At 61.1% G+C, this 25,269-nt stretch overlaps 2 protein-coding genes across 4 annotated transcripts; one reads left to right on the top strand and one right to left on the bottom strand.

Annotated features, from left to right (window-relative positions):
* Nucleotides 1–2,471: 2,471 nt before the first annotated feature.
* On the bottom strand, nucleotides 2,472–7,529 carry ATP5PF (ATP synthase peripheral stalk subunit F6). The gene is made up of 4 exons (XM_029081669.2): nucleotides 7,426–7,529; nucleotides 4,947–5,132; nucleotides 3,089–3,213; nucleotides 2,472–2,597 (listed from the first exon to the last, which is right to left on the bottom strand). The coding sequence occupies exons 2-4, from the start codon at nucleotides 5,108–5,110 to the stop codon at nucleotides 2,560–2,562; spliced, it is 327 nt and encodes a 108-aa protein (XP_028937502.1). The 5' UTR covers nucleotides 5,111–5,132; nucleotides 7,426–7,529; the 3' UTR covers nucleotides 2,472–2,559.
* A 2,734-nt stretch (nucleotides 7,530–10,263) lies between these two features.
* Nucleotides 10,264–24,046, top strand: GABPA (GA binding protein transcription factor subunit alpha). 3 transcript variants are annotated; one of them, XM_029082507.2, is made up of 10 exons: nucleotides 10,264–10,353; nucleotides 12,816–12,918; nucleotides 15,088–15,232; nucleotides 17,024–17,108; nucleotides 18,700–18,945; nucleotides 19,608–19,802; nucleotides 20,164–20,220; nucleotides 20,759–20,899; nucleotides 21,595–21,787; nucleotides 22,187–24,046. In XM_029082507.2, the coding sequence occupies exons 2-10, from the start codon at nucleotides 12,842–12,844 to the stop codon at nucleotides 22,410–22,412; spliced, it is 1,365 nt and encodes a 454-aa protein (XP_028938340.1). In that variant the 5' UTR covers nucleotides 10,264–10,353; nucleotides 12,816–12,841; the 3' UTR covers nucleotides 22,413–24,046. The 3 variants fall into 3 exon arrangements, with proteins under 3 accessions (XP_028938340.1, XP_028938341.1, XP_028938342.1); XM_029082508.2 differs by lacking the exon at nucleotides 10,264–10,353 and adding an exon at nucleotides 10,979–11,000; XM_029082509.2 differs by lacking the exon at nucleotides 10,264–10,353 and adding an exon at nucleotides 12,322–12,343.
* The last annotated feature ends 1,223 nt before the right edge of the window (nucleotides 24,047–25,269 follow it).

The raw sequence follows: 25,269 nt of genomic DNA, 5'->3' as shown, positions 1-25,269 counted from the left end.
GCAGGAAAACGGGTTGGCGCCCCGACCGGAACAAGCCCGCGTCCGCCCGGCACCGGCCACCCCCGGGGCACCTCCCCCGTCCCCCCCGACCCCGGTGACGGCATCCCCCACGTCCGACGGAAAAATCCACGTCCTCCGCCGAGCTCCGACGCCCTTCTGGTTCCGCAGGAGACACCCGCGTGAAGCGGCCCGGGCCGGAGGGTCACGAGGCGGCTATTTTTGGCCTCTGCGGCGCCCCGACACTTCCATCTCGAAGATCCGCCCAAAGCGGCGGAAATGGCAAGGCTCAAAAGGGCTTTTTCCCCCGCACGGAGGCAAGCGTATTTTGACACTTTTTTTAAAAAAAAAAACACAACGTATAAAAACGATCCCACACCGGATCGCCAACTGCGTATTCTCCCTCTGGAACTGGAACGGGGGCCCGATGAATCCCGCCGCAACTTCTGAGACATTTCTAACACCCCCCCTAGCCGCTACCGCTGTTTTAGGAAGGTCTCTAGACCGTTAGCTCCTCGAGGGCGGGCGGAGCCCGCCGACCGCTGTACCGTACCGTGCCGGGCGCTTAGCCGAGTGCTCTGCGCACAGGGAGCGCTCAATAAATAGCCTGATGAAACAACCCAAGTAGCCGGCCCGGTGCTTTTATCCGACGACCCCTAAGGGACCGGGGGTTCCGGGGGTTCCGGTCGACCGTAACTCCGGGGGCGTTAGCGCCTTTCGGATTCCAGGGTGTGGACGCCTTCCCGCTGAGGAACTACGGGGAATTAAGCACGTAGTACGGCGCGGCAGGCGCTCAATAAATAGGACTGAATGAGCGAACCGCTTACCGGCCCAGGATCCCGTAAAGAAAGGCACCTGACAAGCGGGAATAACTGGGGAGAGGTCCAAGCGCTCTAGACCAGGCCCATTCCCCGGGGCCGGCTCGGCCCCGAGGAGCGGCACGACCTAGCGGAGAGAGCCCGGGCGTCCCCGGGACCCGGGTCCTGATCACGGCTCCGCCGCCCGCCGGCCCCGTGGCCCCGGGCAAGTCGCTCCACTCCTCCGGGCCTCAGCGACCTCACCTGCAAAACCATGAGACCGTGAGCCCGTCACCGGGCGGGGGGGTGGCCTCTACCTGTTGCCCCACTGTCCGTTCCTTGGTAGAGTGCTCTGCCCACGGTAAGCGCTCGATAACTACTACTGAATGAATGCAAGATGGGGATCCCTACCGTGAGCCCCACGGGGGACGGGGGCCGCCTCCCGCCTGATCGGCGCTTAGCGCGGTGCCCGTCACGGTGCTCCACCGAGTCACCTACCCTTTTGGGGCCTCAGGCTCCCCGTAGGATTTTAACCTCAAATGGTCTCACCCGAGCACCCGGTACAGAGCGCTACACCCAAGGGACGCTCACTGAACGCTAAACTCGTACGTTGACAGGATCCCTGCCCTCGAGGGGGTGGCTGGTTGAGCAGGGGGAGGGAAGGAAAGAGAAGAGGCAGGCACTCAATGACACGGAGGAGGAGGGGGAGCTCATAGACTAGAAAGGCGGTACGTCCTAGGGGACAGAGCACGGCCCGGGGGGGCGGATCACCCTATTTATTTTGTTAACGGAACGTACATCGCCTCGCTTCTATTGCGTCGCCGTCGTTTTTACGAGATGTTCTTCCCCTCGACTCTGCTTACCGCCACCGTTCTCGTCTGTCCGTCTCCCCCGATCAGACCGTAAGCCCCTCGGAGGGCGGGGACCGTCTCTATCTGTTGCCGTCTTGCTCATTCCAAGCGCTCAGGACAGCGCTCCGCACGTAGTAGGCGCTCGATAAATACTACCGAATGAATGAAGGACCTGGGTTCTAATCCCGGCTCCTCCGCTTGTCTGCTTTGGGACCTCGGGCAAATCGCTTCGCTTCCCTCATCTGTAAAACGGGGCCGGGGGCCGCCATCCCCGCCGTGGGACGAGGACCGGGTCCAACCCGATAACCCGGCATCTACGCTTAGAATGGTGCCCGGCAAATAGGGGGAGCTTAACAAAATACCATTTAAATGAAAACGGTACCGAGATACCCACGCGGCTGGTCGGCGCGGTTCTCCGCACGTCCCAGGCGCCCGATAAATCCCACCGGTCGGGTGAAGCGCCGTGCGTGGAGCGGCGCCTCTCCCCAGACGGGGCAAACGGGAGCGGACGAGCCACGGGAACTTACGCGACAGCGGGGAAGTGACCGTCCCCCGATCCTGTGACCGTCTCCCGATCAATCCCGATCGGTGTGTCCGCCCCACGTCCGCCGACCGGGGTGACTCTCGGCTGCGCGGAGGCCTCTACGCAGAGGGGCCGCGGACCCCCCCCCCCACGCCCCCCCCGGCCGCCTCCCCCCGCGGTCCTTCATTCGACGGTATTTATCGAGCGCTTACCACGTGCGGGGCACTGCGCTGAGCGCTTGGAATGGACCATTCGGCAACAGACGGAGACCGTCCCCGCCCACCGAGGAAGCGAGGACGCGGCCGCGGGGAGATGGGAGTTTATTAAGGTTCGACGGAAGGTTCCCCGCGCTTAAGCCGTACGCCGGCCACCTGGACGCCCCGGACTCTCTTCAAGCCTGAGGCTTCGGCGCTTCTTCGAACCTGGGGTCTAGGAGGAGAAAAGGAGACCGCTGGGTAGGAGGCAGGGCGCCGGGGATGCCCCCGGGGACCACGGGCTCTGGTTCTCGGAGGGAGCGGCTTCTGGGGGACGGCCTTCTCTCTTCTGAGCTAACCCGGGCAGCCGGGCCGAGGTCGTCCCGTCACACCCCCGGGAGCCGGAGCGACCGACGGACGGACGGACGCGCCCGCGACGAGAACGGCCGCCCGCGGCGGACCCCGCCGGAAGAAAAGCGGAAACGGAGGAGGGCGGAGCACACCTCGACCCGACCCGGAGGGGCTCCGGGCGGGCCACGGGGCCGGCCCGCTCTGACGCGCGGGCGTACGTGTCCCTTCCGTCCCGGGAACCACCCCGGTGTCCGGCGCGGCTACCTCTTGGAGGCTTTCGTTTAAAAACACGGGGTGTTCCCTCCGGGAGGCGGGCGGGAGGGTGCCCCGCGCCTCCCCGGGCCGAGCCCCCGTCCCCCCCCGCCACCAACTCACCTTCGAACTTGAATTCCGGGAAGGCGTTCATGTCCGCTTTGCCGTACATCTGCTTCAGCCTGAAGAGCTCCCGGTCCAGGTCCTGCTGGTACTCGGGGCCGGCGTCCACGGGCCCGCCCGTTGTCCTGGGGGCCAACGGGGGGGGGGGGGGGGGGGACGGCGCCCTGAGCGGGGACGGCCACCGTCCCCTGCCCCGCCGGGCCTCGGGGGACGGGAGCGGGCCGGTGCCGCCCGACCCGAGGGTGAAGCCCCCCTCCCCGCTCTGAGTCCCAGGAGCGGCCCCCGTTGCCCTCTCGCTTCCTCGGCCCGCGACCCCGGACTCGGTCTCCCGCGGCGCCACGGGGCCGCGGCTTTTACCGCCGGGTTGGAAGGGGACCCGGGCCCGGCGGGCTCCTTCCCCTTTCCCCGACGGAGGGTTTGCTCCAGAGGCCGACGCTCTGTTGGCTTGATATCACCGCGTGCTTCGTCTACCGGAAAACCCTCAATCCCCTCGCGACCCTCCCGCTCCGACCCGGCCGGCGAGCTTCGCTCCTCTAATGCCAACCTTCTCCCCGGGCCTCCGTTTCGCCGCCGACCTCTCGCCCGCCTCCTCCCTCTTCACGTCCAACGATTCCTCTCCCGCCACTCGAAGCCCGACCGAAGGCAGGTGTCCTCCGGGAAGATTTCCCCAAGCCCCCTTTTCCTTTTCTTCCACTCCCTTCTGCGGCGTCCCGACCTGCTCCATTTCTTCGCCCCGCCCCCGGCACTCAGGTCCGTATCTGCCATTTTACCCATCTCTACGTCTTTCTCCCCTTCTAGACTGTAAGCTCACTGTGGGCAGGGGATGAGTGTGGCCGATCTGTCCGTTCCAAGCGCTTAGTACGGTGCTCTGCACATAGTAAGCGCTCAATAAATACTACCGAATGAATGAATGAATGGGTGGGTTATATCGGTCTCTTTCGAGCACCTAGTATAGTTCCCCCGTACACACACGGTAAGTGCTCAGGAAACACGGCAGGATTTCCCATCGCACCTGAATTAGGACTAATGATGACAACACACGGCGTATATTAATACAGTAATATATAACGTACAATTTGTAATTATCGATATAATTACATTATTAGCCAATAATAATAACTGTGGCACTCGTTAAGCGCTTACTACGTGGGCAGGCACCGTACTAAGCGGTGGGATGGTTCCCAGCACATCGCGTTGGACGCCAGTCCCTGTCCCACCTGGGGCTCAGTCTCAATCCCCATTTTACGGACGCGGTCACCGAGGCACAGAGCAGCGAAGCGACTTGCCCCGGGTCACACAGCAGACAGACGGCGGAGCTGGGATTAGAACCCATGACCTTCTGACTCCAAGGCCCGTGCCCATTGAGGAGTCGACCCTCTTTCGCTAACGTCACAGTAATCACAGTTTTGGTACTCGTGAAGCGCTAAGGGGGCCGAGGGACCTGGGGTTCGAATCCCGGCTCCGCCGCGTCTGCCGCGTGACCTCGGGCAAGAGATTTCACTTCTCTGGGCCTCAGTCCCCTCATCTGTAAAATGGGTTTTAAGACCGGGCCCTACCTAGGGACTGTGTCCAACCCGATCGGCTCGCATCTACCCCGGCGCTTAGAAGAGTGTTCGACACACGGGAAGCGCTTAAGAAATATCGCTATTTGATTTTTTTCCTCCTCTCGGCCTCAATTCCCTCGTCTGAAAACGGGGATTAACACGGACCGCGTCCAACCTGATCAGTTGGTATTCGCCCCGGCAGCGGTGGGCACGGCTGGCATACACCGAGCACCTAAATCCCAATAAAAAACGCCCCCCCCAAACGGTCAGGAGACCTGCACGCTTGGCGTTTCGCGCTCAACGGGTTCACTCACTGCCTCTTGGTTTTGTACTCTCGGATCTTGTCCACGAAGAGCTTCTGGATGGGATCGAGCTGCTTGTTGAACGCCACGGCCGAGGCGCCCACGTTCCTCCTCAGGTGGACGGATACGGCGGAGCGGAGGACGGAGGAAAACCGGGAGAGCCTCTGAAGAATCATGGTGACCCCACCGGCCGTTCGGCTGTCGGGGACGGGAAAGGGAAAAAGAGAAAAAGCCACGAGAGCTCAAACGCTTCAGCCTGGGGCGGGCCGCTTAAAAAAAAAAAATCAATGGTGGTTAAGCGCTTACTATGTGCAAAGCACCGTTCCACGCGCTGGGGTAGATACAGCGTAATCAGGTCGGCCCACACGGGGCTCACAGTGCAGCACATAGTAAGCACTTAAATGCCAACATTATTATTATTATTTTTATTATTATTATTATCAAAAAGGGGATGAAGACTGTGAGCCTCATGCGGAACCACCTGATGACCCCGTATCCACCCCAGCGCTTAGAACAGTGCCGGGCACACAGTAAGCGCTTAACAAACACCACCACTATTATTATTAAAATGGGGATGAGGACTGTGAGCCCCACGTGGGGCGACCCGATGACCCTGCACCTCCCCCAGCGCTTAGAGCAGTGCTGGGCACACAGTAAGCGCTTAACAAATACCAACATTATTACAATGACGATTATTAAGCGCTTAACAAATGCCGACGTTATCATCATGATTAAAATAGGGATGAAGCCTGTGAGCTCTATGTGGGACGACCTGATGCCCTTGCACCTACCCCAGCGCTTGGAACAGTGCTGGGCACACAATAAGTACTTAACAAATATCAACATTATTACTACGACTATTATTAAGTGCTTAACAAATGCCAACATCATTATTATTACTATTATGATTAAAATAGGGGTGAAGGCTGCGAGCCCCATGTGGGGACAACCTGATGCCCTTGCACCTCCCCCAGCGCTTAGAACAGTGCTGGGCTCATTGCAAGCGCTTAACAAATAGCAACATTACTACTATTATCATTATTATTATTAAAAGCATAACAAATGCCAACCTCATTATTATTATCATGATTAAAATAAGGATGAAGCCTGTGAGCCCCATGTGGGACGACCCGATGCCCTTGCACCTCCCCCAGCGCTTAGAGCAGTGCTGGGAACATTGCAAGTGCTTAACAAATACCAACATTATGACTATTATTATTATTAAAAGCATAACAAATGCCAACCTCATGATTATTATGATGATTAAAATAAGGATGAAGCCTGTGAGCCCCAAGTGGGACGACCCGATGCCCTTGCACCCACCCCAGCGCTTAGGACAGTGCTGGGCACATTGCAAGCGCTGAACAAATACCAACATTATGACTATTATTATTATTAAAAGCACAACAAATGCCAACCTCATGATTATTATGATTAAAATAGGGATGAAGCCTGTCTGCCCCATGTGGGACGACCCGATGCCCCTGCACCCACCCCAGCGCTTAGGACAGTGCTGAGCACACAGTAAGCGCTTAACAAATACCAACATTATCACTATTATTATTAAAAGCACAATGAATCCCAACCTCGTTATTATTATCATGATTAAAATAAGGATGAAGCCTGTGAGCCCCCAGTGGGACGACCCGATGCCCTTGCACCTCCCCCAGCGCTTAGAGCAGTGCTGGGAACATTGCAAGTGCTTAACAAATACCAACATTACTACTATCATTATTATTAAAAGCATAATAAATGCCAACATCATTATTATTATTCTTATAATGATTAAAATGGGGATGAAGCCTGTGAGCCCCAAGTGGGACGACCCGATGCCCTTGCACCTCCCCCAGCGCTTACAGCAGTGCTGGGAACATTGCAAGTGCTTAACAAATACCAACATTACTACTATTATCATTATTATTAAAAGCATAATAAATGCCAACATCTTTCTTATAATGATTAAAATGGGGATGAAGCCTGTGAGCCCCCAGTGGGACGACCCGATGCCCTTGCACCTCCCCCGGCGCTTAGAGCAGTGCTGGGAACATTGCAAGTGTTTAACAAATACCAACATCATCACTGTTATTATTAAAAGCATAGTAAATCCCAGCCTTATTATCATTATGATTAAAATAAGGATGAAGCCTGTCGGCCCCCAGTCAGGACGACCCGACGCCCCTGCCCCCACCCCGGCGCTTGGGACAGTGCTGAGCACACACTAAGCGCTTAACAAACACCAACATTATCACTGTTGTTATTAAAAGCATGATAAATCCCAACCTCCTTATCATTATTATGATTAAAATAAGGATGAAGCCTGTCGGCCCCCAGTCAGGACGACCTGACGCCCCCGCGCCTCCCCCAACGCTTAGAGCAGTGCTGGGCACACACTAAGCGCTTACCCAACCCCACCATCATCATTATCGCTAATTCTTATTACGGCTAATCCTCATTAGGGATAATTAGTCGGGGGGGGAGGGGAGGGAGTCACCTTGGTCGTCCCAGACTTGGGCTCGAGTGGCCGCCGGTCGGGACTTCCGGTGGAGACCAGGCCCCTCCGCGCGGAGGATTCTGGGGCCACGGCGGACTCCTGCCATCCCTCCCCGCCCCCCCCCCCACCTACGTCACTCAGGGACCCGGATGGAGCGGAAGCGCTGGAGAGATCTCTGTCTATCTAGAGATAGCTATCTCTAGATGGATAGATATGGAGACGCAGAGATCTATCTAGAGATAGCTATCTCTAGATAGATAGATATAGAGATGCATAGATCTATGTAGAGATAGCTATCTCTAGAGAGATAGATAGAGAGATGCATAGATCTATCTAGAGATAGCTATCTCTAGATAGATATAAAGATACATAGATCTATCTAGAGATAGCTATCTCTAGATAGATAGAGAGATACATAGATCTATCTAGAGATAGCTATCTCTAGATAGGTAGATATAGAGGTACATAGATCTATCTAGAGATAGCTATCTCTAGATAGGTAGATTTAGAGGTACATAGATCTATCTAGAGATAGCTATCTCTAGATAGATAGGTATAAAGATACATAGATCTATCTAGAGATAGCTATCTCTAGATAGGTAGATATAGAGATACATAGATCTATATAGAGATAGCTATCTCTAGATAGGTAGATATAAAGATACATAGATCTATCTAGAGATAGCTATCTCTAGATAGATAGATATAAAGATACATAGATCTATGTAGAGATAGCTATCTCTAGATAGATATAGAGATACATAGATCTATCTAGAGATAGCTATCTCTAGATAGATAGATTTAGAGATACATAGATCTATATAGAGATAGCTATCTCTAGAGAGATAGATAGAGAGATACATAGATCTATCTAGAGATAGCTATCTCTAGATAGATTTAGAGGTACATAGATCTATCTAGAGATAGCTATCTCTAGATAGATAGATTTAGAGGTACATAGATCTATCTAGAGATAGCTATCTCTAGATAGATAGATAGAGAGATACATAGATCTATCTAGAGATAGCTATCTCTAGATAGATAGATATAGAGGTACATAGATCTATCTAGAGATAGCTATCTCTAGATAGATAGATAGAGAGATACATAGATCTATCTAGAGATAGCTATCTCTAGATAGATAGATATAGAGGTACATAGATCTATCTAGAGATAGCTATCTCTAGATAGATAGGTATAGAGATACATAGATCTATCTAGAGATAGCTATCTCTAGATAGGTAGATATAGAGATACATAGATCTATCTAGAGATAGCTATCTCTAGATAGGTAGATATAGAGATAGATATACATCTATCTATCTATCTATCTATCTATCTATCTATCTATCTATCTATCTATCTAGAGATAGCTATATCTATCTATATAGAGATAGATATATATAGGTATATCTCTCCCTCTTTCTCTATATAGATAGATATAGAGAAGTAGCGTGGCTCAGTGGAAAGAGCACGGGCTTGGGAGTCAGGGGTCATAAGTTCGAATCCCGGCTCTGCCACTTGTCAGCTGGGTGACTGTGGGCGAGTCACTTCACTTCCTCTGGGCCTCAGTTCCCTCATCTGTAAAATGGGGATGAAGACTGTGAGCCCCACAGGGGACATCCTGACCAACATTATTATTATTATAGATATATACAGGTATAGATGTATCTAGATAGATATCTATAGATAGATCTATATATCTATCTATATAGAGATAGATCTCTATATAGATCTATCTATAGATATATATAGCTATATCTCTCTATATATCTATATATAGAGATATAAAGGCATATCTATCTAGATATATATAGAAATATATATAGAAATATATACAGATTTAGATAGATATCTATCGATAGATATCTAGATATCTATCTATAGATAGATATAGGTATATATCTATCTATAGATAGACATAGATATCTAGATATCTATAGATAGATATAGGTATATAGATATCTATCGATAGATATAGATATCTATATATAGAGATCGAATACCCACATTATTATTAGTAGTATTATTCCCCCAGCGCTTAGATCGGTGCTTGGCACATAGTAACCGCTTAACAAATATCAACGCTATTATTATTCCCCCAGCGCTTAGAACAGTGCTTGGCACATGGTAAGCGCTTAACAAATACCAACATTATAATAATTATTATTATTATTACCCTAGGGCTTAGAACAGTGCTTGGCACATAATAATGTTGGTATTTGTTAAGCGCTTCCTAGGTGCCGAGCACTGTTCTAAGCGCTGGGGGAGACACAGGGGAATCAGGTTGTCCCACGTGGGGCTCACAGGCTTCACCCCCATTTTCCAGATGAGGTCACTGAGGCCCAGAGGAAGTGAAGTGACTCGCCCCCAGTCACCCAGCTGACAAGTGGCAGGGCAGGGATTCGAACCCATGACCTCTGACTCCACAGCCCGGGCTCTTTCCACTGAGCCACGCTGCTTCTCATGGTAAGCGCTTAACAAATACCAACATTATTATTATTACTATTGCCCCAGCGCTTAGAACAGGGCTTGGCACATAGTAAGCGCTTAACAACTACCAGCATCGTTAGAGTGAGCGCTCACTAAGTACGATTGAATGAATGAATGAATGAATGAATGACTGCGGAGGCTCCGCCCAGGAAGTGACGTCGAAGCGCTTCCGGGTTCCCCCCCCCGCGCGGGCCGGGCGCCCCCCCCCTCCCGCGCCTGCGCAGTGTGGCGGCCATCGCTGCTCGGGGCCGCGAGGCGGCGCCCGCTGGCGGAGTGGCGCGAGGCGCTCGCGGGGGCTTCTGGGAGTCGTAGTCCCGGGCCCGGGGGCGCCTGGGAGGGCGGGAGCCGGGCGCGGGGGAGGGGAAGGGCCCGGGGACGGCGCCGCGAGCGGAGCCGGGGACGACGACGGGGACGCACGGACGGACGGAGGGCCGGGTAGGTGCGCCCGATCCGAGCGGCGGCCCCCGCCCTTCCGCCCCGCGGCCTTCTCTGTTTTGTTTCCGCTGGTCCCCGGCGCGGCGACTCCCATTTCCGTTTGCGGAGAGACGGCAGGGAGCGGCCGCTGGGGGAGGGGAAGCGCGCGCGCACGCGGGGTGGGGGTGGGGGGAGCGGGAGCGCGCATGCGCGCGCTGGGGGGGCCGGCGGCGCGCGCCTCCCTCCCTCCTCGCGCCCCCCCCCCCCTCGAGCGGTGGGGGAGGGGGGGCGCCCAGCTAGTTCGATCCCCCCCCTCCCCCCAAACCGAGGCACTTCCCACTTCCGGCCGCCGCGCGCGCCCTCCCCGCATGCGCCATGGGAGGGGTGGAGGGGCCGCGGCGCGGGAGAGTGGTGGCGCATGCGCGCGCGGGGGTGGGGAGGGCGAGGCGGGGGGGGGTCCGCGCATGCGCGAGTGGGGAGCGAGAAGGAGGAAGGGGAATCTGCGCATGCGCGAGGGCTGCGCCTAGGGCTCCGCGCATGCGCATGGGGAGCGAAAGGGGGGGAAGCGCGCGTGCGCGGGGGGGCGATTGGGAGGGGGTCGGCCCGCGCATGCGCGCGGGGGCACTGAGGCAAAGTTGGCGGGTTCGAGTCCCGCCTCGGGCCTCGAGGTGGGCCTACTTATTAGGCGCTTCTTGGGGGCGCTTCGCACATAGCCAGAGCTCAATAAATGCGGTTGAATGAATGGGAGGGGCACTGTACTAAGCGCTGGGGGGGGAGGCGAGCAAACGGGGTTCACTGATTCAGTCGCATTGGGCGCTTACTGGGTGCAGAGCACTGTACTGAGCGCTTGGAATGGACAGTGGCGCAGCACGGAGACCCTCCCTGACCCCCACCATCTCCCAGTCTCAAAGATCTCCTGTCCAGTCGCAATGATGATGATTGCAATATTTATTGAAATAATTGAAATATTTATCAAGTGTCTACTCTGTGCCAAGCCCTGTTCCAAGCGCTAGGGTAGATGCAGATGAATCACCCGGGTGCAAAGCACTGTGCTAAGTGCTTGGGAGAGCTCGGCACCGCCACAATGCGACGAAAATAATAATCATGTTGGGCTTGGGAGTCAGAGGTCATGGGTGCGAATCCCCGCACTGCCACCTCCCAGCTGTGTGACCGTGGGCAAGTCACTTCACTTCTCTGGGCCTCATTTACCTCATCTGTAAAATGGGGATGAAGACTGTGAGCCTCATGTGGGACAACTCGATGACCCTGTATCTCCCCCAGCACTTAGAACAGTGCTCTGCACATAGTAAGCGCTTAAACACCAACATTATCATTATTATTATGAGAACCCGGGAGCCACGCGGACCTGGGTTCTAATGTTGGTATTTGTTAAGCGCTTACTATGTGCAGAGCACCGTTCTAAGCACTGGGGGAGAGACAGCGTGATCGGATTGTCCCTCATGAGGCTCACAGTTTTCATCCCCATTTGACAGATGAGGGAACTGAGGCACAGAGAAGTGAAGTGACTCGCCCACGGTCACACAGCTGGCGAGCGGCGGAGCCGGGATTCGAACCCACGCCCTCTGACTCCCAAACCCGGGCTCTTTCCACGGAGCCGCGCTGCCTCTAATCCCGGCTCCGCCGCTTCCCTGCTGTGTGACTTTTTCGTTCAACAGTATTTATTGAGCGCTTCCTGTGTGCAGAGCGCCGTACTAAGCGCTTGGAAGGGACAAGTCGGCAACAGATAGAGACGGTCCCCGCCGTCTGACGGGCTCACGGTCCGATCGGGGGAGACGGGCGGACGAGAACGATGGCGATAAATGGAGTCGAGGGGAAGAACGTCTCGTAAAAACGGTGGCGACTGAATAGAGTCGAGGCCCAGCTCACTTCACCCCTTGGGCCTCGGCTCCTCCATCTGCAAAACGGGGGTGAAGACGGGGAGCCCCGCCCGGGGTCCAACCTGATGACCCTGTGCCTACGCCCCCGCGCTTAGTAGGGTGCCTAGCACACGGTAAACACTGAAGAAATATCTTTTTGGAAGAAAAGCCCTGGGAAACCGGAACCGCTTTTGTCCTCTGGTGCTCAAAGGGGTCTTTAGTACCTCCCAGGGAACCAATTTTCCCTGCCTTTGCACCCGTTTCAACCCAACAGTGCGTTTTACATTTTAACAGCTGGGTGTGCCCAGGCGCTCCCCACCCCCCCGACTCCATTTTTCCATTTTTAAATGAGATTGTGACCCTCTTAAGGGCAGGGTAAAACTCTGAGGGGAACAGAGCTCTTTTTTTCCTTTTATTTTTAAAAAAACTCCCAGATCCTGGACCCCTTCTAGGATTCTGGGTCCAACTGCAGTGACGTTGGGGGTTTGGGTTCGTTTTTTGGGACCCGCCCAGAAGTGGACCCATATGGGGCCTGTGGAATATTTAGGGAACCCTTTCTTTCAGCTCTTCTGACGGCTGGATTTCACTCCCGAATGTATCTTGCAGGATCCGTCCCGGGAGAATCTTCAGCCATGACTAAGCGCGAAGCGGAGGAGCTGATAGAAATTGAGATCGATGGGACAGAGAAACAAGAATGCACAGAGGAGAGGTAAGACGCCGCCATGGCGAGCTCTCTTTTTCCTCCTGCTAAGCCGGAGGTTTTTAGTAATGATAATGACGGTATTTGTTAAGCGCTTACTATGTGCCCAGCACTGTTCTAAGCGCCGGGGGAGACGCGGGGTCATCGGGTCGCCCCACGTGAGGCTCCCAGTCTTCCTCCCCTTTTTGCAGATGAGGTCACTGAGGCACCGAGAAGTGAATAATAATAATAATGTCGGTTTCTTTTAAGCGCTTACTATGTGCCCAGCACTGTTCTAAGCGCCGGGGGAGATCCGGGGACATCGGGTCGTCCCACGTGAGGCTCCCAGTCTTCATCCCCTTGAGGTCACTGAGGCACCAAAAAGTGAAGAATAATAATAATAATAATGATAATGTCGGTTTTTTTAAGCGCTTACTATGTGCCCAGCACTGTTCTAAGCGCTGGGGGAGATCCGGGGTCATCGGGTCGCCCCACGTGAGGCTCCCAGTCTTTATCCCCATTTTCCAGATGAGGTCACTGAGGCCCAGAGAAGTGAAGTGACTCGCCCACAGTCACCCAGCCCACAGGTGGCGGAGCCGGGATTAGAACCCACGGCCTCTGACTCCTAAGCCCGGGCTCTTTCCACTGGGCCACAGACCTCGCCCTGTGGGGACTCGAAGTCCTTTTTAAGGACTTCAATCAATCAGTGCTATTTATTGAGCGCTTCCTGGGTGCAGAGCACTGTACTGAGCCCTTTGGAGATGACAGGGTAAGAAGGGGAGGGGGGTGGGGCGTTTGGGCCAGATCTCGGCCGGCCTGGGGGTGACGGCCCCTCTCGGCTCCTGGCGGGGCTTAGCACGGTGCTCCGCACACAGTAAGCGCTCAGTAAATACGACTGAACGAATAAGATGGCGCGGAATGAGTCCGCCGTCTTTGGATCGGAAGCTCTCTGCGGGCAGGGAGTGTGTCGGTTTATTGTTCCGTTGTCCTCTCCCAAGCGTGTAGTGTAGTGCTCCGCGCACAGTAAGCGCTCAATAAACACGACCGACCGACGGCCCGGACCCTTCCCCCGAGGCCCGGGAGTCGGCCAGAAGGTCCCGGGTTCAAATCCCGGCTCAGCCGCGTGACCTCGAGCAAGTCACTTCACTATTTTGGACCTCGCTCACCTCACCTGTCAAATGGGGATTAAGGGCGTGAGCCCCGCGGGGGACGGGGAAGGCGTCCGACCCGATTCACTTGCCTCGACCCCCCCCCGGCGTTCCGAAGAGGGTTCGGCACAGAGTAAGCGCCGAACGAGCCCCTCCCTCCCCCCGTCGCGTCCCACCGCTCCCGCTTCTCTTGCCCTGGGAGTATTTTAACATTCGGACACGGGGTGCGTTCAGCGGGTCGCCGAGAGGTCGCCTCTCCCTCGGCACGCCGCGGCTAAAGCCTTCCCGTGGCCGCAACCGGGCGGAGGACGGCTGGGTGGGCGGCGAGGGCCCGTGTTTTTTAGGATTGTCTTTCGTTCCGCGGACGTCAGCGACAAGGGATGAGAGAAACAACCCGGGGTCGACGGGGCGGGATCTCCCCGCGTTCAACGAGGGAGTGCCGTCAGCAGTGGGAATAAATACTGTTGAATGAATGGAAGAAAAAAAAGGAAGGGCCGGGAGAGCACCCTTCTTACTTGCTTTAGGCGGCGGTCGTGCCGTACTCTCCCGAGCGCTTAGCGCGGCGCCCCGCCCGTAGTGAGCACTCGGTAAATACCGCCGAATGATGGGAGCCCCTGCCTCTAAAAAGCCGGTGGGTCACGGCGGAGGCAGCCTGTGGCCCGTCAGCCTGATGAAGCTCGAGCTCACCCGTTGGACGGACAAGAGCAGAAAAATCCCCACCGAGCCCCGGGTTGAGTATCGGACAAACAGCGGGGCGGTGGGGGAATCCGGAGTGGCTGTTTCTAGTTGCCCCCCCCCCCCCCCCCCCCCGATTAATTTTTGTCAGCCGCACAACTTTGTCGCCCGCAAAACCTGGCCCGCCTCTCGCATTTTAGGGAAACAGCCGCTGCTCCGCTAACCGTGGGCTTGGAAGCTCCTCCCGAGCGGGGCTCCTCCCCGCCGACGCTACCGTACCGCCCCCGGCACAGCGCTCCGCGCACGGTAAGCGCTCGGTTAAAACCCCCCGCCCCCCCCCCCGACTGACGGAACCGTCCTGTGGTTTGACCTCCAGCATCGTGGAGCAGACGTACGCCACGGCCGAGTTTGTGAGCCAGGCCATCGACATCAACGAACCCGTAGGCAATCTGAAGAAACTGCTGGAACCGAGACTCCAGTGTTCGTTGGAAGCGCACGAGATCTGCCTCCAAGATATCCAGGTAATTCCCGAAGGGCCAGGCGGGCGAGGGAAGAGCCGTCCGCCCCCCCCCCCCCCCGGGAGAATACTCGGAGGCGTCGATCCCGCTCTTGAGCGGGCCCCCCTCACCGGTTATTCGGGCTGCGCCACGTCGGTCACGGAGGAATTGCCGTCCCACTCGACCCAACCTCCGTCCCGTTCCCCCACACGCGGCCCCGAAAGGGTCCCTCGGGTCACCCGCCCCCGGGGTGGGGGGGGGGGGGGCGGCGGGCCGGTTATCCCGAGCGAGACGGCCGTCGGCGAGGCCCCGAGGTGGGGAGATCCCGGGCGGAATCCGGCCGGACCTGCCCGCTCTCCAGTTTCCGCCGGTTCTGGGAAAGGGGGCGTCGGCGAAGCAGCGTGGCTCAGTGGAAAGAGCGTGGGCTTTGGAGTCAGAGGTCGTGGGTTCGACTCCCGGCTCTGCCGCTTAACTGTGTGACTGTGGGCGAGTCACTTAACCCCCCTGTGCCTCAGTTACCTCATCTGTAAAATGGAGATTGAGACTGTGAGCCCCATGTGGGACGACCCGATTCCCCTGTGTCTACCCCAGTGCCCTGCACACAGTAAGCGCTTAACAAATACCAACCTTATTATTACCGTCGTCCTCCCTCCGGACCGATCCGCAGGGAGAGGGGAGCGACAGACGAGCTCCGTCGCGGCAGAGGTTCCCGGGTGGGGGCGGGAGGGTTGATCGGTAATTCCCCGGGGACGCCTGTGGGCCAAGGGAACGCTGCACAGACGGTGGTCTGGGATGGAGGGTGATCCCGGGGGGGGGGGGGGGGGGATTTGTTAAGCGCTTAATATGCTCCGGGCGCTGTAGTAATAATAATAACGATAATAACGTTGGTATCCGTTCAGCGCTCGCTATGTGCCGAGCACCGTTCCAAGCGCCGGGGGAGACACAGGGTCATCGGGTCGTCCCTCGTGAGGCTCACCGTCTTCATCCCCGTTTTCCAGACGAGGTCGCCGAGGCCCAGAGAAGCCAAGTGGCCTGCCCCCAGCCGCCAAGTGGCCGAGGCGGGATTCGAACCCGTGGCCTCGGACTCCCGAGCCCGGGCTCTTTCCGCTGAGCCGCGCCGCTTCTGTGTACCGTGCTTAAGTCTGGCGAAGAGAGAAGCGGCGGGGCGTCGCGGAGAGCGCCCGGGCCTGGAAGTCAGAGGGTCGCGGGTTCTGATCCCCGCCCTGCCGCTCGTCTGCGCTGTGACCTCGGGCAAGTCGCTTCACTTCCCTGTGCCTCCGCTCCCTCGTTTGTAAAACGTAGATTAAGACCGTGATCTTACGCGAACCGAGTCCGGCCCGAGTCGCTCGCGTCCAACCCGAGGCCGAGGACGGCGTCCGACGCCTAGAGAAGCAGCGCGGCTCAGTGGAAAGAGCCCGGGCTTGGGAGTCAGAGGTCATGGGTTCGAATCCCCTCTCCGCCACTTGTCAGCTGTGTGCCTGTGGCCGAGTCACTTCACTTCTCTGGGCCTCATCTGTAAAATGGGGATGAAGGCCCGGGAGCCCCACGCGGGACGACCCGATCACCTGGTATCTCCCCCAGCGCTTAGAACAGTGCTCTGCACACAGTAAGCGCTCAACAGATCCCCTGGTAATTATCTTTACCTACCCCAGCGCTGGGCACGGTGCCTAGCACGCGGTAAGAGCTTAACAAATGCCTTTAGTAGAAGATTTCCCCCGTCAGTCGTCATCCTCGCTTCTGAGGTTTGGCGCCGGGTGCGTCGGAAACCCGGGCCCCGCGGGGCTCGAACGACACCTGTCCCGTCTTTGGCTCCAGCTGGACCCGGACCGCAGTCTCTTCGACCAGGGCGTGAAGACGGATGGAACGGTGCAGCTTAGCGTGCAGGTCATCTCCAGGCAAGGTGAGGGCGAGAGCCGAAAAAATCAACACCGCGTCACGTTATTAGACGCGAGACTCCCCTCCCGCCCCGCGGGACGGGGACCGCCTCCCCCCCCCCGCTTGACCCGTCCCTTCCCCGACGCTCAGAACGGCGCTTGGCACTTGGTGGTCGCCGAACAAGCGTCGTAATTGTTACCATTTTGTTACCACGCCCGTTCCCGGCCCCCTTTGGAGACGGTCGCCTCGACGCCGGACGTTCCTCGTACCGCGTCGGCAGCGGTTGCCGGGGAAGGACGGGGGGCTTGGGGGCGAGGGCGGCGGGAGGGCAAGGGAGAGAGGGCGTAACTTCCATCCCGCCAGAGGAAATCCGAGACAGCCGTAGAGGGCCGTGAGGCGTTTTCAGGCAGCTCGGGACGACGGAAACCGCAGACGAGCCGTCGGGCTCGGCCCGATTCCCCGCCGCTTTTCCGATCCTTGGCGGCGGCCAGCCGGGACCCAGGGTGTGCCGCCCAACGCCGGTTTCTAGGAAGCGATGCGGCTGAAACGTCGGCATCGGGTCCCTTCTGCCACGCTGCCGGAGGGCCGGGACAAGGGCCTCCGCCGGATGGGTCCGTTCACAGCCACGTTAGGGTCCCGGAGGTCCCCCCCCCCCCGGTCCAGACGACGACTCACGGGATCGGCCTCGTTGAGGCCCCGATGACCTCCGCCTCACGCGGGAGCCTGGCCGGTCTCCGGGTTCCACCGACATCATCTCTCGCCGGGCTGTCGAGACGTTACCCTCGTAGCTTTCCTCCGGGGAGCAGATCCCCGCCAGGCAGCCGCCGCCCGGGCCCCCCGGGGGTCCGTTCTTTCAGAGAACCTGAATTCTCATCGCCTCCGAAGAGCTTCTCTCTCCAAGACCCCCCGGAGGGTAGACCGCCGTCCGCGGGAATCGCGGAGGGGAGACGGACGAGGGGCCGGGGGAGGGAAGAGGGAAAAAGCCGTCGGGGCCAAAGGGAGAGGGAAACCCGGGTGAGACGGGGCGACGGGTGTCCCCCGACCTCCGGCGCTGAAGCGTCAAGGGTCCTCGACTTGGGGAACTCTCGACAGAGGCGGTGCGACGGTAGGCCTTCCGGGCCCACGACGCCGTGTGAGAGAACTTCGTCGGGACACGAGGACTAGAGGCAGGAAGGAAAATCCAAGACGGAAGAAAGCCAGCTGGGAAGGGGGTTCCCCTTTCTTTCGTTTCCGGCCAGCCCTCGCCCGTCAATCCCAACCTCGCGGCCGTCCGGGTTTCTCGGGAAGGAGGCCGGGCAGCGGCCCGTCGCCGGAGAGCGGGCCGGGAGGGCGGCCGCCGTTCCGTTGGAAGGCGGCCCCGTCTGCTCTGGGTTTCTCTGTGAAGCCCTGAGGAATCGGAGGGCGGACTCGCAGGGTCGACCGAGGAGATTTCTCCGAGGGCGGCGGACCCCGGAAGCCAAACCCTCCCTCCTGTAGCCTCCGGGCCGGGCACGGGCCCTCCCCGGCTCCTCCGGGTGGACGGCCCCCAACCGTCTCCCTCCGGACCCCCCCCTCCCCCGACAGTTCGGGGGTCCCGGCGGGCGGCCCTGAGTCCTTTCCCTCCGCCCCGCCTTCAGGGATAGAGCCCAAGTTGAACATCCTCGAGATCGTGAAGCCCGTGGAGACGGTGGAGGTGGTCATCGACCCCGACGCCCACCAGACGGAGGCCGAGGCCCACCTGGTGGAGGAGGCCCAGGTCATCACCTTGGACGGCACCAAGCACATCGCCGCCATCTCGGACGAGACCTCCGAGCAGGTGACCCGGTGGGCGGCGGCCCTGGAAGGCTACCGCAAGGAGCAGGAGCGTCTGGGCATCCCTTACGGTAACGGGCCTCTCCCGTGGGGCGGGGACGGGGGCGACGCAGGGAGGGAACGGTCTCGGGCCCCGGGCATCCCCCCGGGCGCGGCTCCCCGCCCTGGCCTCGTGTGGCCCGTGAACCTGAGGGGGAGGGACAGAAAGAGGGAGGAAGGGTGAAGAAATGCTCACCCTGGGGGACTCGGAATGACCCGGGTTCCGATCCCGGCTCCGCCACACGTCGGCCCGGCCACCTCGAGCGAGTCGTCGCTTCTCCGGGCCTCGGGGGCCCCGCAGGGAAAGTGGGGATTAAGAGGGCGAGCCCCCGGGGGACGGGGGACCGGGTCCGACCTGAATGGCTCCCGTCTACCCCGCCGCTTAGGGCGGCGCCCGGCACGTAGGAAGCGCGTGACGGATGTCGCGGTCGTTACCCTCCGGGCCGCGGTTCCCTCATCCGTAGAACGGGGCTGGAGACCGAGAGCCCCACGGGGGACCGGGGCTGGGTCCGACCCCGGTGCCTAGAACAGCGCGTGGCACATAGTAAGCACCCAGCGGGCACCGTCGGGGCCCTCCGGATCGGGGCCAGTCCGCCCCTTCCGCACCCGGAGGGCCCCTCGCCGCGGGGCGGGGGGCGGCGGGTGCCCCGCCTCGACGGGGTGTCGTCCCCGCCCCCGTCTCCCTCCGCACCAGATCCGGTCCAGTGGTCGACGGACCAGGTCCTGCACTGGGTGGTGTGGGTGATGAAGGAGTTCAGCATGACGGACATCGACCTCAACACGCTGAGCGTGCCCGGCCGCGAGCTGTGCAGCCTCAACCAGGAAGACTTCTTCCAGCGCGTCCCCCGCGGAGAGATCCTCTGGAGCCACCTGGAGCTCCTGCGTAAATGTACGCGGCCCCCGCCGTTCCCGGCCTCCCGGGGACCGGCGCTAACCTCCGCCCTCCGGGGAAGGGAGGCCGCGAGGCCGTCGCCGAGGCCTCCGGCGGGGGTTGCCCGGCGCCGCGGGTGGGCGCGCGTCCTCCCGGGAACGCCGGGCCCCGGCGGTCTCCTGAGTCGCGGGAGAGACGGCTCCCGCCTCCCGGGCCCGAGACCCGGGAGTCGGGCGGGACGAGGACGGGGGAGCCCTCGCGTCTGCGGGGGGGGCGGGTCTCCGGGGCCCCGGGTCGAGCGAGGGGGCCGTCGGGGTGGTTTAGGGCCAGCGGGGAAGGCGGCGGAGGCCAGACCCGTGCTTGTCCTTCTCGTGGGCAGACGTGCTGGCTAGCCAAGAGCACACGGGAGAGATCGCCACCGTCACCATCGATCAGCGTGAGTACGCGAGGCCCCCGGAGGGCCGGCGGCGGGCTTCCGGGAGGGCCGGCGGGGTCGCCCGCCGGAGGGGACGTCTAATTGGCGGCCGGGCCGCGCCCGGGCCCGGGAGCCGGGGGCTCGGGTTCCGATCCCGGCTCCGCTCGGCCGCCGCGCGCCCTCGGGCCGACGGCCCCGCCCCCTCCGCGCCTCAGTTCCCTCGTGGGCAGGATGGAGACGCGGTCTCCGTTCTCCGTGTCCGTGAGCCCCGCGGGGGAATCCGACGAGGTCGTATCCACCCCGGCGCTCAGTAGAGGGCCCGGCCCACGGCGAGCGCTCACCGGACACCGACCGCGTTTACGACCGCCCTCGTACGGCTCTCGGGACTCTCCGGTCTTAAAAGCCGCGAGGCGGGGGTCCCTTGGCGGCGAGCGACGCCCTTCCCCGGAGGGGGGGGGCCGGCTTCCTCCCCCTCCGGCCTCGGAGGGAAAACCTCCCGGCCCCGAGGAAGGAGGCCCCGTCCCTCACTCCCCGTGTCGTCCCCGTCCCCCCCCCCCAGCCGTGCAGATCATCCCCGCGTCCGTCCAGCCCGCCACCCCCACCACCATCAAAGTCATCAACAGCAGCGCCAAGGCGGCTAAGGTGCAGCGGGCCCCGAGGATCTCGGGGGAGGACAGGAGCTCGCCCGGTAACCGGACAGGTATTCCCCCCGCCCTCCCCGCCCCAGGCCCCGACCCGTCTCCGGGCCGGCCGTCGTCGAATAACCGCCGTCGGGCTGGGGGGGGGAGGCGCTTACCGCGCGCCGAGCGCCGCGGAAAACCTGGGGTCATCGAGTCAGACGCCGTCTCGGCCCCTACCCGGGGCTCCCGGTCTAAGAGGGAGGGGGAGATGGTCTCATATTAAACGTCTGCTCCCCCCGCCGTCCGGAGAAGCAGCGCGGCCCAGTGGATGGGGCCCCGGGCCTGGGAGTCAGGAGGGTCTGGGTTCTGATCCCTCTCTGCCGGGTGACCGCGGGCAAGTCACTGCCCTCCTCTGGGCCTCCGTGACCCCCTCGTAAAACGGGGGTGAGGACTGTGAGCCCCGGGTGGGACAGGGATGGCGTCCAACCCATTTGCCCGTCTCACCCCCGGCGCTCAGTCCAGTGCCGGGCCCGGCGCGAGCGCTCCACCGAAACCACGACTCTTACTTACCGGCACCGTACGCTCGTCGCGGGCGGGGAACGGGCCCGCGAAGCCTGGGTCGCTCGGCCCCGACCGCTCGGGACGGGGCCGGACCCCGAGCGAGCGCTCACTAGCTAGCGGCGGTGAGGACGACGAGCGTCGTCCCGGAGCGGGGACGCCGAGGCCGCAGGGGTCCGGGGGCGGTGAGACTAGCCCGGCGCCGGTCCCCGTACAGGGAACAACGGTCAGATCCAGCTGTGGCAGTTCCTGCTGGAGCTCCTGACGGACAAGGACGCCCGCGACTGCATCTCTTGGGTGGGCGACGAAGGCGAGTTCAAGCTCAACCAGCCCGAGCTGGTGGCCCAGAAGTGGGGCCAGCGCAAAAACAAGCCCACCATGAACTACGAGAAGCTCAGCCGCGCTCTGAGGTAAGACGCGCCCCCGGGCCCCGCCGCTCCGACGGTGCTCGGCCCTTAGCGGTGGCTCGACGGGTCCCGGCATCGTCGGCAGCGCGTCGACGGTCGGGGGGGGGGGGACGGCGGGCGTCGGCCGCCCCGAGGACCCACCCCCCGTCGCGCAGACGCCGACGGCCGAGGATCGTCCCCTCGGTCGCCCCCGCGCCGAACCCCGTTCTCTCTCCCCCCCGCCCCCCCGGGCCTCCGTCCTCGACTCCCTTCGCCCATCTCTTCTCCCATCCCCGCCCCGAAACGAGAACCGGAGTCGGCCGACGGGGCCGGGCGGGGACGCGGCCTCTCGCCGGGGGTCGGGGGCGGGCCCCCCCCCACCCCCCCCCGACCTCGGCCGGCCTCCCCTCCCTGCCCCCGAAGGTATTACTACGACGGCGACATGATCTGCAAAGTGCAAGGCAAGAGGTTCGTGTACAAGTTCGTGTGCGACCTGAAGACGCTGATCGGGTACAGCGCGGCCGAGCTGAACCGGCTGGTCACCGAGTGCGAGCAGAAGAAACTGGCCAAGATGCAGCTGCACGGCATCGCCCAGCCCGTGGCCGCCATGGCCCTGGCCACGGCCTCGCTGCAGGCGGACAAAGAGTAGCCCCGCTCCCGCCCGCCTCCGTCGGCGCCGCCCCCTCCCCGCCCGGCGGCCGGGCGACCGCGGGGGCGGGGGCCCGCGTCTCGGGGCTCCCCCGAGGCGTGGGGAGGATCACCCCGGGCTCCCGGAGGGGTGGACGGGCCTCCTCGGCCCACGCCGAAACGTTCCCTCGCCGACGCGCTCCCGGCGGCCCTGGCCTCCGACCGGCCGGTCCCCCCGCCCCCCGCCCGTCCGCTCCCCCTCCCCGGACGCCCGGGAGGGGACGTCCCGGGGCCCCCCCGGCCCGAGACGCCCACGTCCCCGTTCCCGAAATCCCGCCCCCGCCGCGGGGGCGGGCACGTCCGGCGGGCCCGGAACCGCGACCCGCGCCGGAGACGTCGCCTTCTCGGACGGCGACGGGGTGGTTGACGCCCCCCGCCGGAGACCCGAGCCTCGAGAAGGCTATACCTCAGGGGGCCGGGGGGCTGGCCGGGCGCCCCCCTCCCGGTGCCGCCTCGGGCAGGCCGGGCACCTCCCGCCTCGGTTCCCTTCCCAACCCGGCAGGGAGGGAGATGGAAAGGCCCGGTGCGGGGGTGAAGATGGGAGACGGGCACGGGCTCCTCGGCGGGGCTTCCCGATCCCCCTTCCCTGTACCGGCGGAAAGCACGGCCGAGGGCGCCGGGAAGCCCGAAGCGCGGCTCGACCGGGCGCCCGGGGCCGCGGACCCGCCCTGAGCCGGCGCCCCCCGCTCCCACCCGCCCCGTCTCCGCCCGAGAAAGCGGCCTCCCCCTCGAAGGGCGTCCCCGAGACCCGCTTTCGGCCGAAGGACCGGAGCGGGCGGAGCAGACGGCGGCCCTTCCCTCGGGCCCCTCTGCCCACGGGGAGAGGAGAAGGGCGGAGGGGGCGCGTGGGGTAACGGGAAGCGGAATCGGATCCTAGAAAAACAGGTCTCCCCCTCAAGGTGGACGGGAGGCGTAGAGGGGTCAAGAAATCCTCCAGCGGAGTCCCGGTGCAGCGAAACGGGGGAGAGGTGGGGCCGGGGGGGGGGGGGCGAGAACGTTTCGGTTGCAAGTCGGCAGGGGCAAGTGGTTCCTCCTGCCTTCCGCCCACGGGGTCCGAAGAAAGGGAGAGGGTCGGAGCGGGGCCGGTGGGGTGGGGGCTCGGAGGGGGGCGTCCAGCCGACGGCCCGGAGCGCCCCGCGAGCGTCCCCGCAAAGTCGCGGTCCCGCGGCCGGGATTTTCCTCGGTTCTCCGTTGCGAGAACCCCCTCCCGCACCCAGCGGGGGGGTCGGACCCGGACCCCCGCCCGCCCCCAGGCCGGACAACCTAGCCGAGGCCAGTTCCCCTGTAAATAGCAGACGGCCCGTAGCCCCGGGACCCGCCCCCCCCCCGCGCCCCCGTATTTAAGAACTAGGTGCCCTCCGAGGAGACCCGGGCCCTCCCCGCTGTCCGGGGGCGAAGGCCCGCCGTCGCCCAGCGGAGAGCTGGGGGCCGGAGGGCCTCCGTGACTGACCGGACAGCTTCGGACCTCAGAGGTGTAAATGAAATAATCCGCGGGGCCGGGCTCGGGCCGGTCCCAGCCCCAACTTTTGTAAAACTAAGAACTTTTGCATACGTTTTTACTCTTTAAATAAAGACACCTATAGTCTCCTAATAACAGTCGTGTATCTCTTTGTGGTTTTTTTGCATTCGGGAGGGGGAGGGCGGTTTTACATAAAATGGATTTTCTATTTTTACTCAGCTATAAAACGTAGCTGTGCGTAGAACGTCAAAATAACAAGAGAAAAATAAAACTTACGCAAGCGGCGTCGGTGCGTGGGCTTTTCTTTCTCCCCCCTTCCCCTTCTCACCCCGTCCGGTCCGCGAGGAAGGGAAGCGGTGTGGTTCAGGGGAGAGAGCCCGGGGCCTACAAGCCGCAAGGACCTGGGTTCCGATCCCGGCCCCGCCACGTGTCTGCTGTGCGCCCTCGGGCGAGCCAACTCACCTCTCTGGGCCTCGGTTCCCTCATCTGGAAAACGGGGGTGGAGACCGTGAGCCCCAGGTGGGACGGGGCCGGCGTTCAACCCGCTTAACTTAATAATGATAATAATGACGTCGGTATCCGTTAAGCGCTCACTACGTGCCGAGCGCCGTTCTAAGCGCTGGGGTAGACACGGGGGAATCGGGCCGTCCCACGCGGGGCTCGCGGTCTTCGTCCCCGTTCGACAGACGAGGTAACCGAGGCGCCGCGAAGTGAAGTGACTCGCCCGAAGTCACACGGCCGACGTGTGGCCGAGCGGGGATTCGAACCCATGGCCTCTGACCCCAAAGCCCAACCCGCATCCACCCCGGCGCTTAGAACAGCGCCCGGCCCGTAGCAAGCACTTAAATGCCACGGTCGTCATTATAACTAAGCGCACCGCACCGCCGGCCCCATCTCCTCTCCCCGAAACCTCCCCCCGCCCCCCGCCCCCCGTCCTCCCAGATCCACCCCGGCCGCCGCCGCCTTCCCTCTCCTCGCTCCCGCCGTCTCCCCCGCCCGCGGCTCCTTCCGTCCTCGGGTCCCACAGACCCCCTCCCCGCACCCCGAGCCCCCCGAAATCCCACCTCCTCCGGGAAGCCTTCCCGGATCCACTTCCCGGCCCCGCTCTAGCCCTGAATTCTCCATCGACGGCCTCTACGTCTGACCCATCTGTGATCGCTAATTGGAAACGTTTGCGTCTTTTATCTTCCGCGTCGAGGTCCGAGCGCCCCGTGGGAACGGTTCGGCCGTTACCCCGTACTTCCCCGGTGCCTAAAACGCCGAGCAGGCGCCTCGCCCCTCCTCTCCCACCTCCATCGCTCCGTCCCCTCGTCCTCCACCCCCCCCGCCTCCCCCACGGCCCTCGGCCTCCGCTCCCCCT

Source organism: Ornithorhynchus anatinus, chromosome 17 (assembly GCF_004115215.2).
Source record: "Ornithorhynchus anatinus isolate Pmale09 chromosome 17, mOrnAna1.pri.v4, whole genome shotgun sequence".
NCBI lineage: Eukaryota > Metazoa > Chordata > Mammalia > Monotremata > Ornithorhynchidae > Ornithorhynchus > Ornithorhynchus anatinus.
The sequence above is the reverse complement of the archived record's forward strand: the minus strand, read 5'-3'. Positions and strand labels throughout refer to the sequence as shown.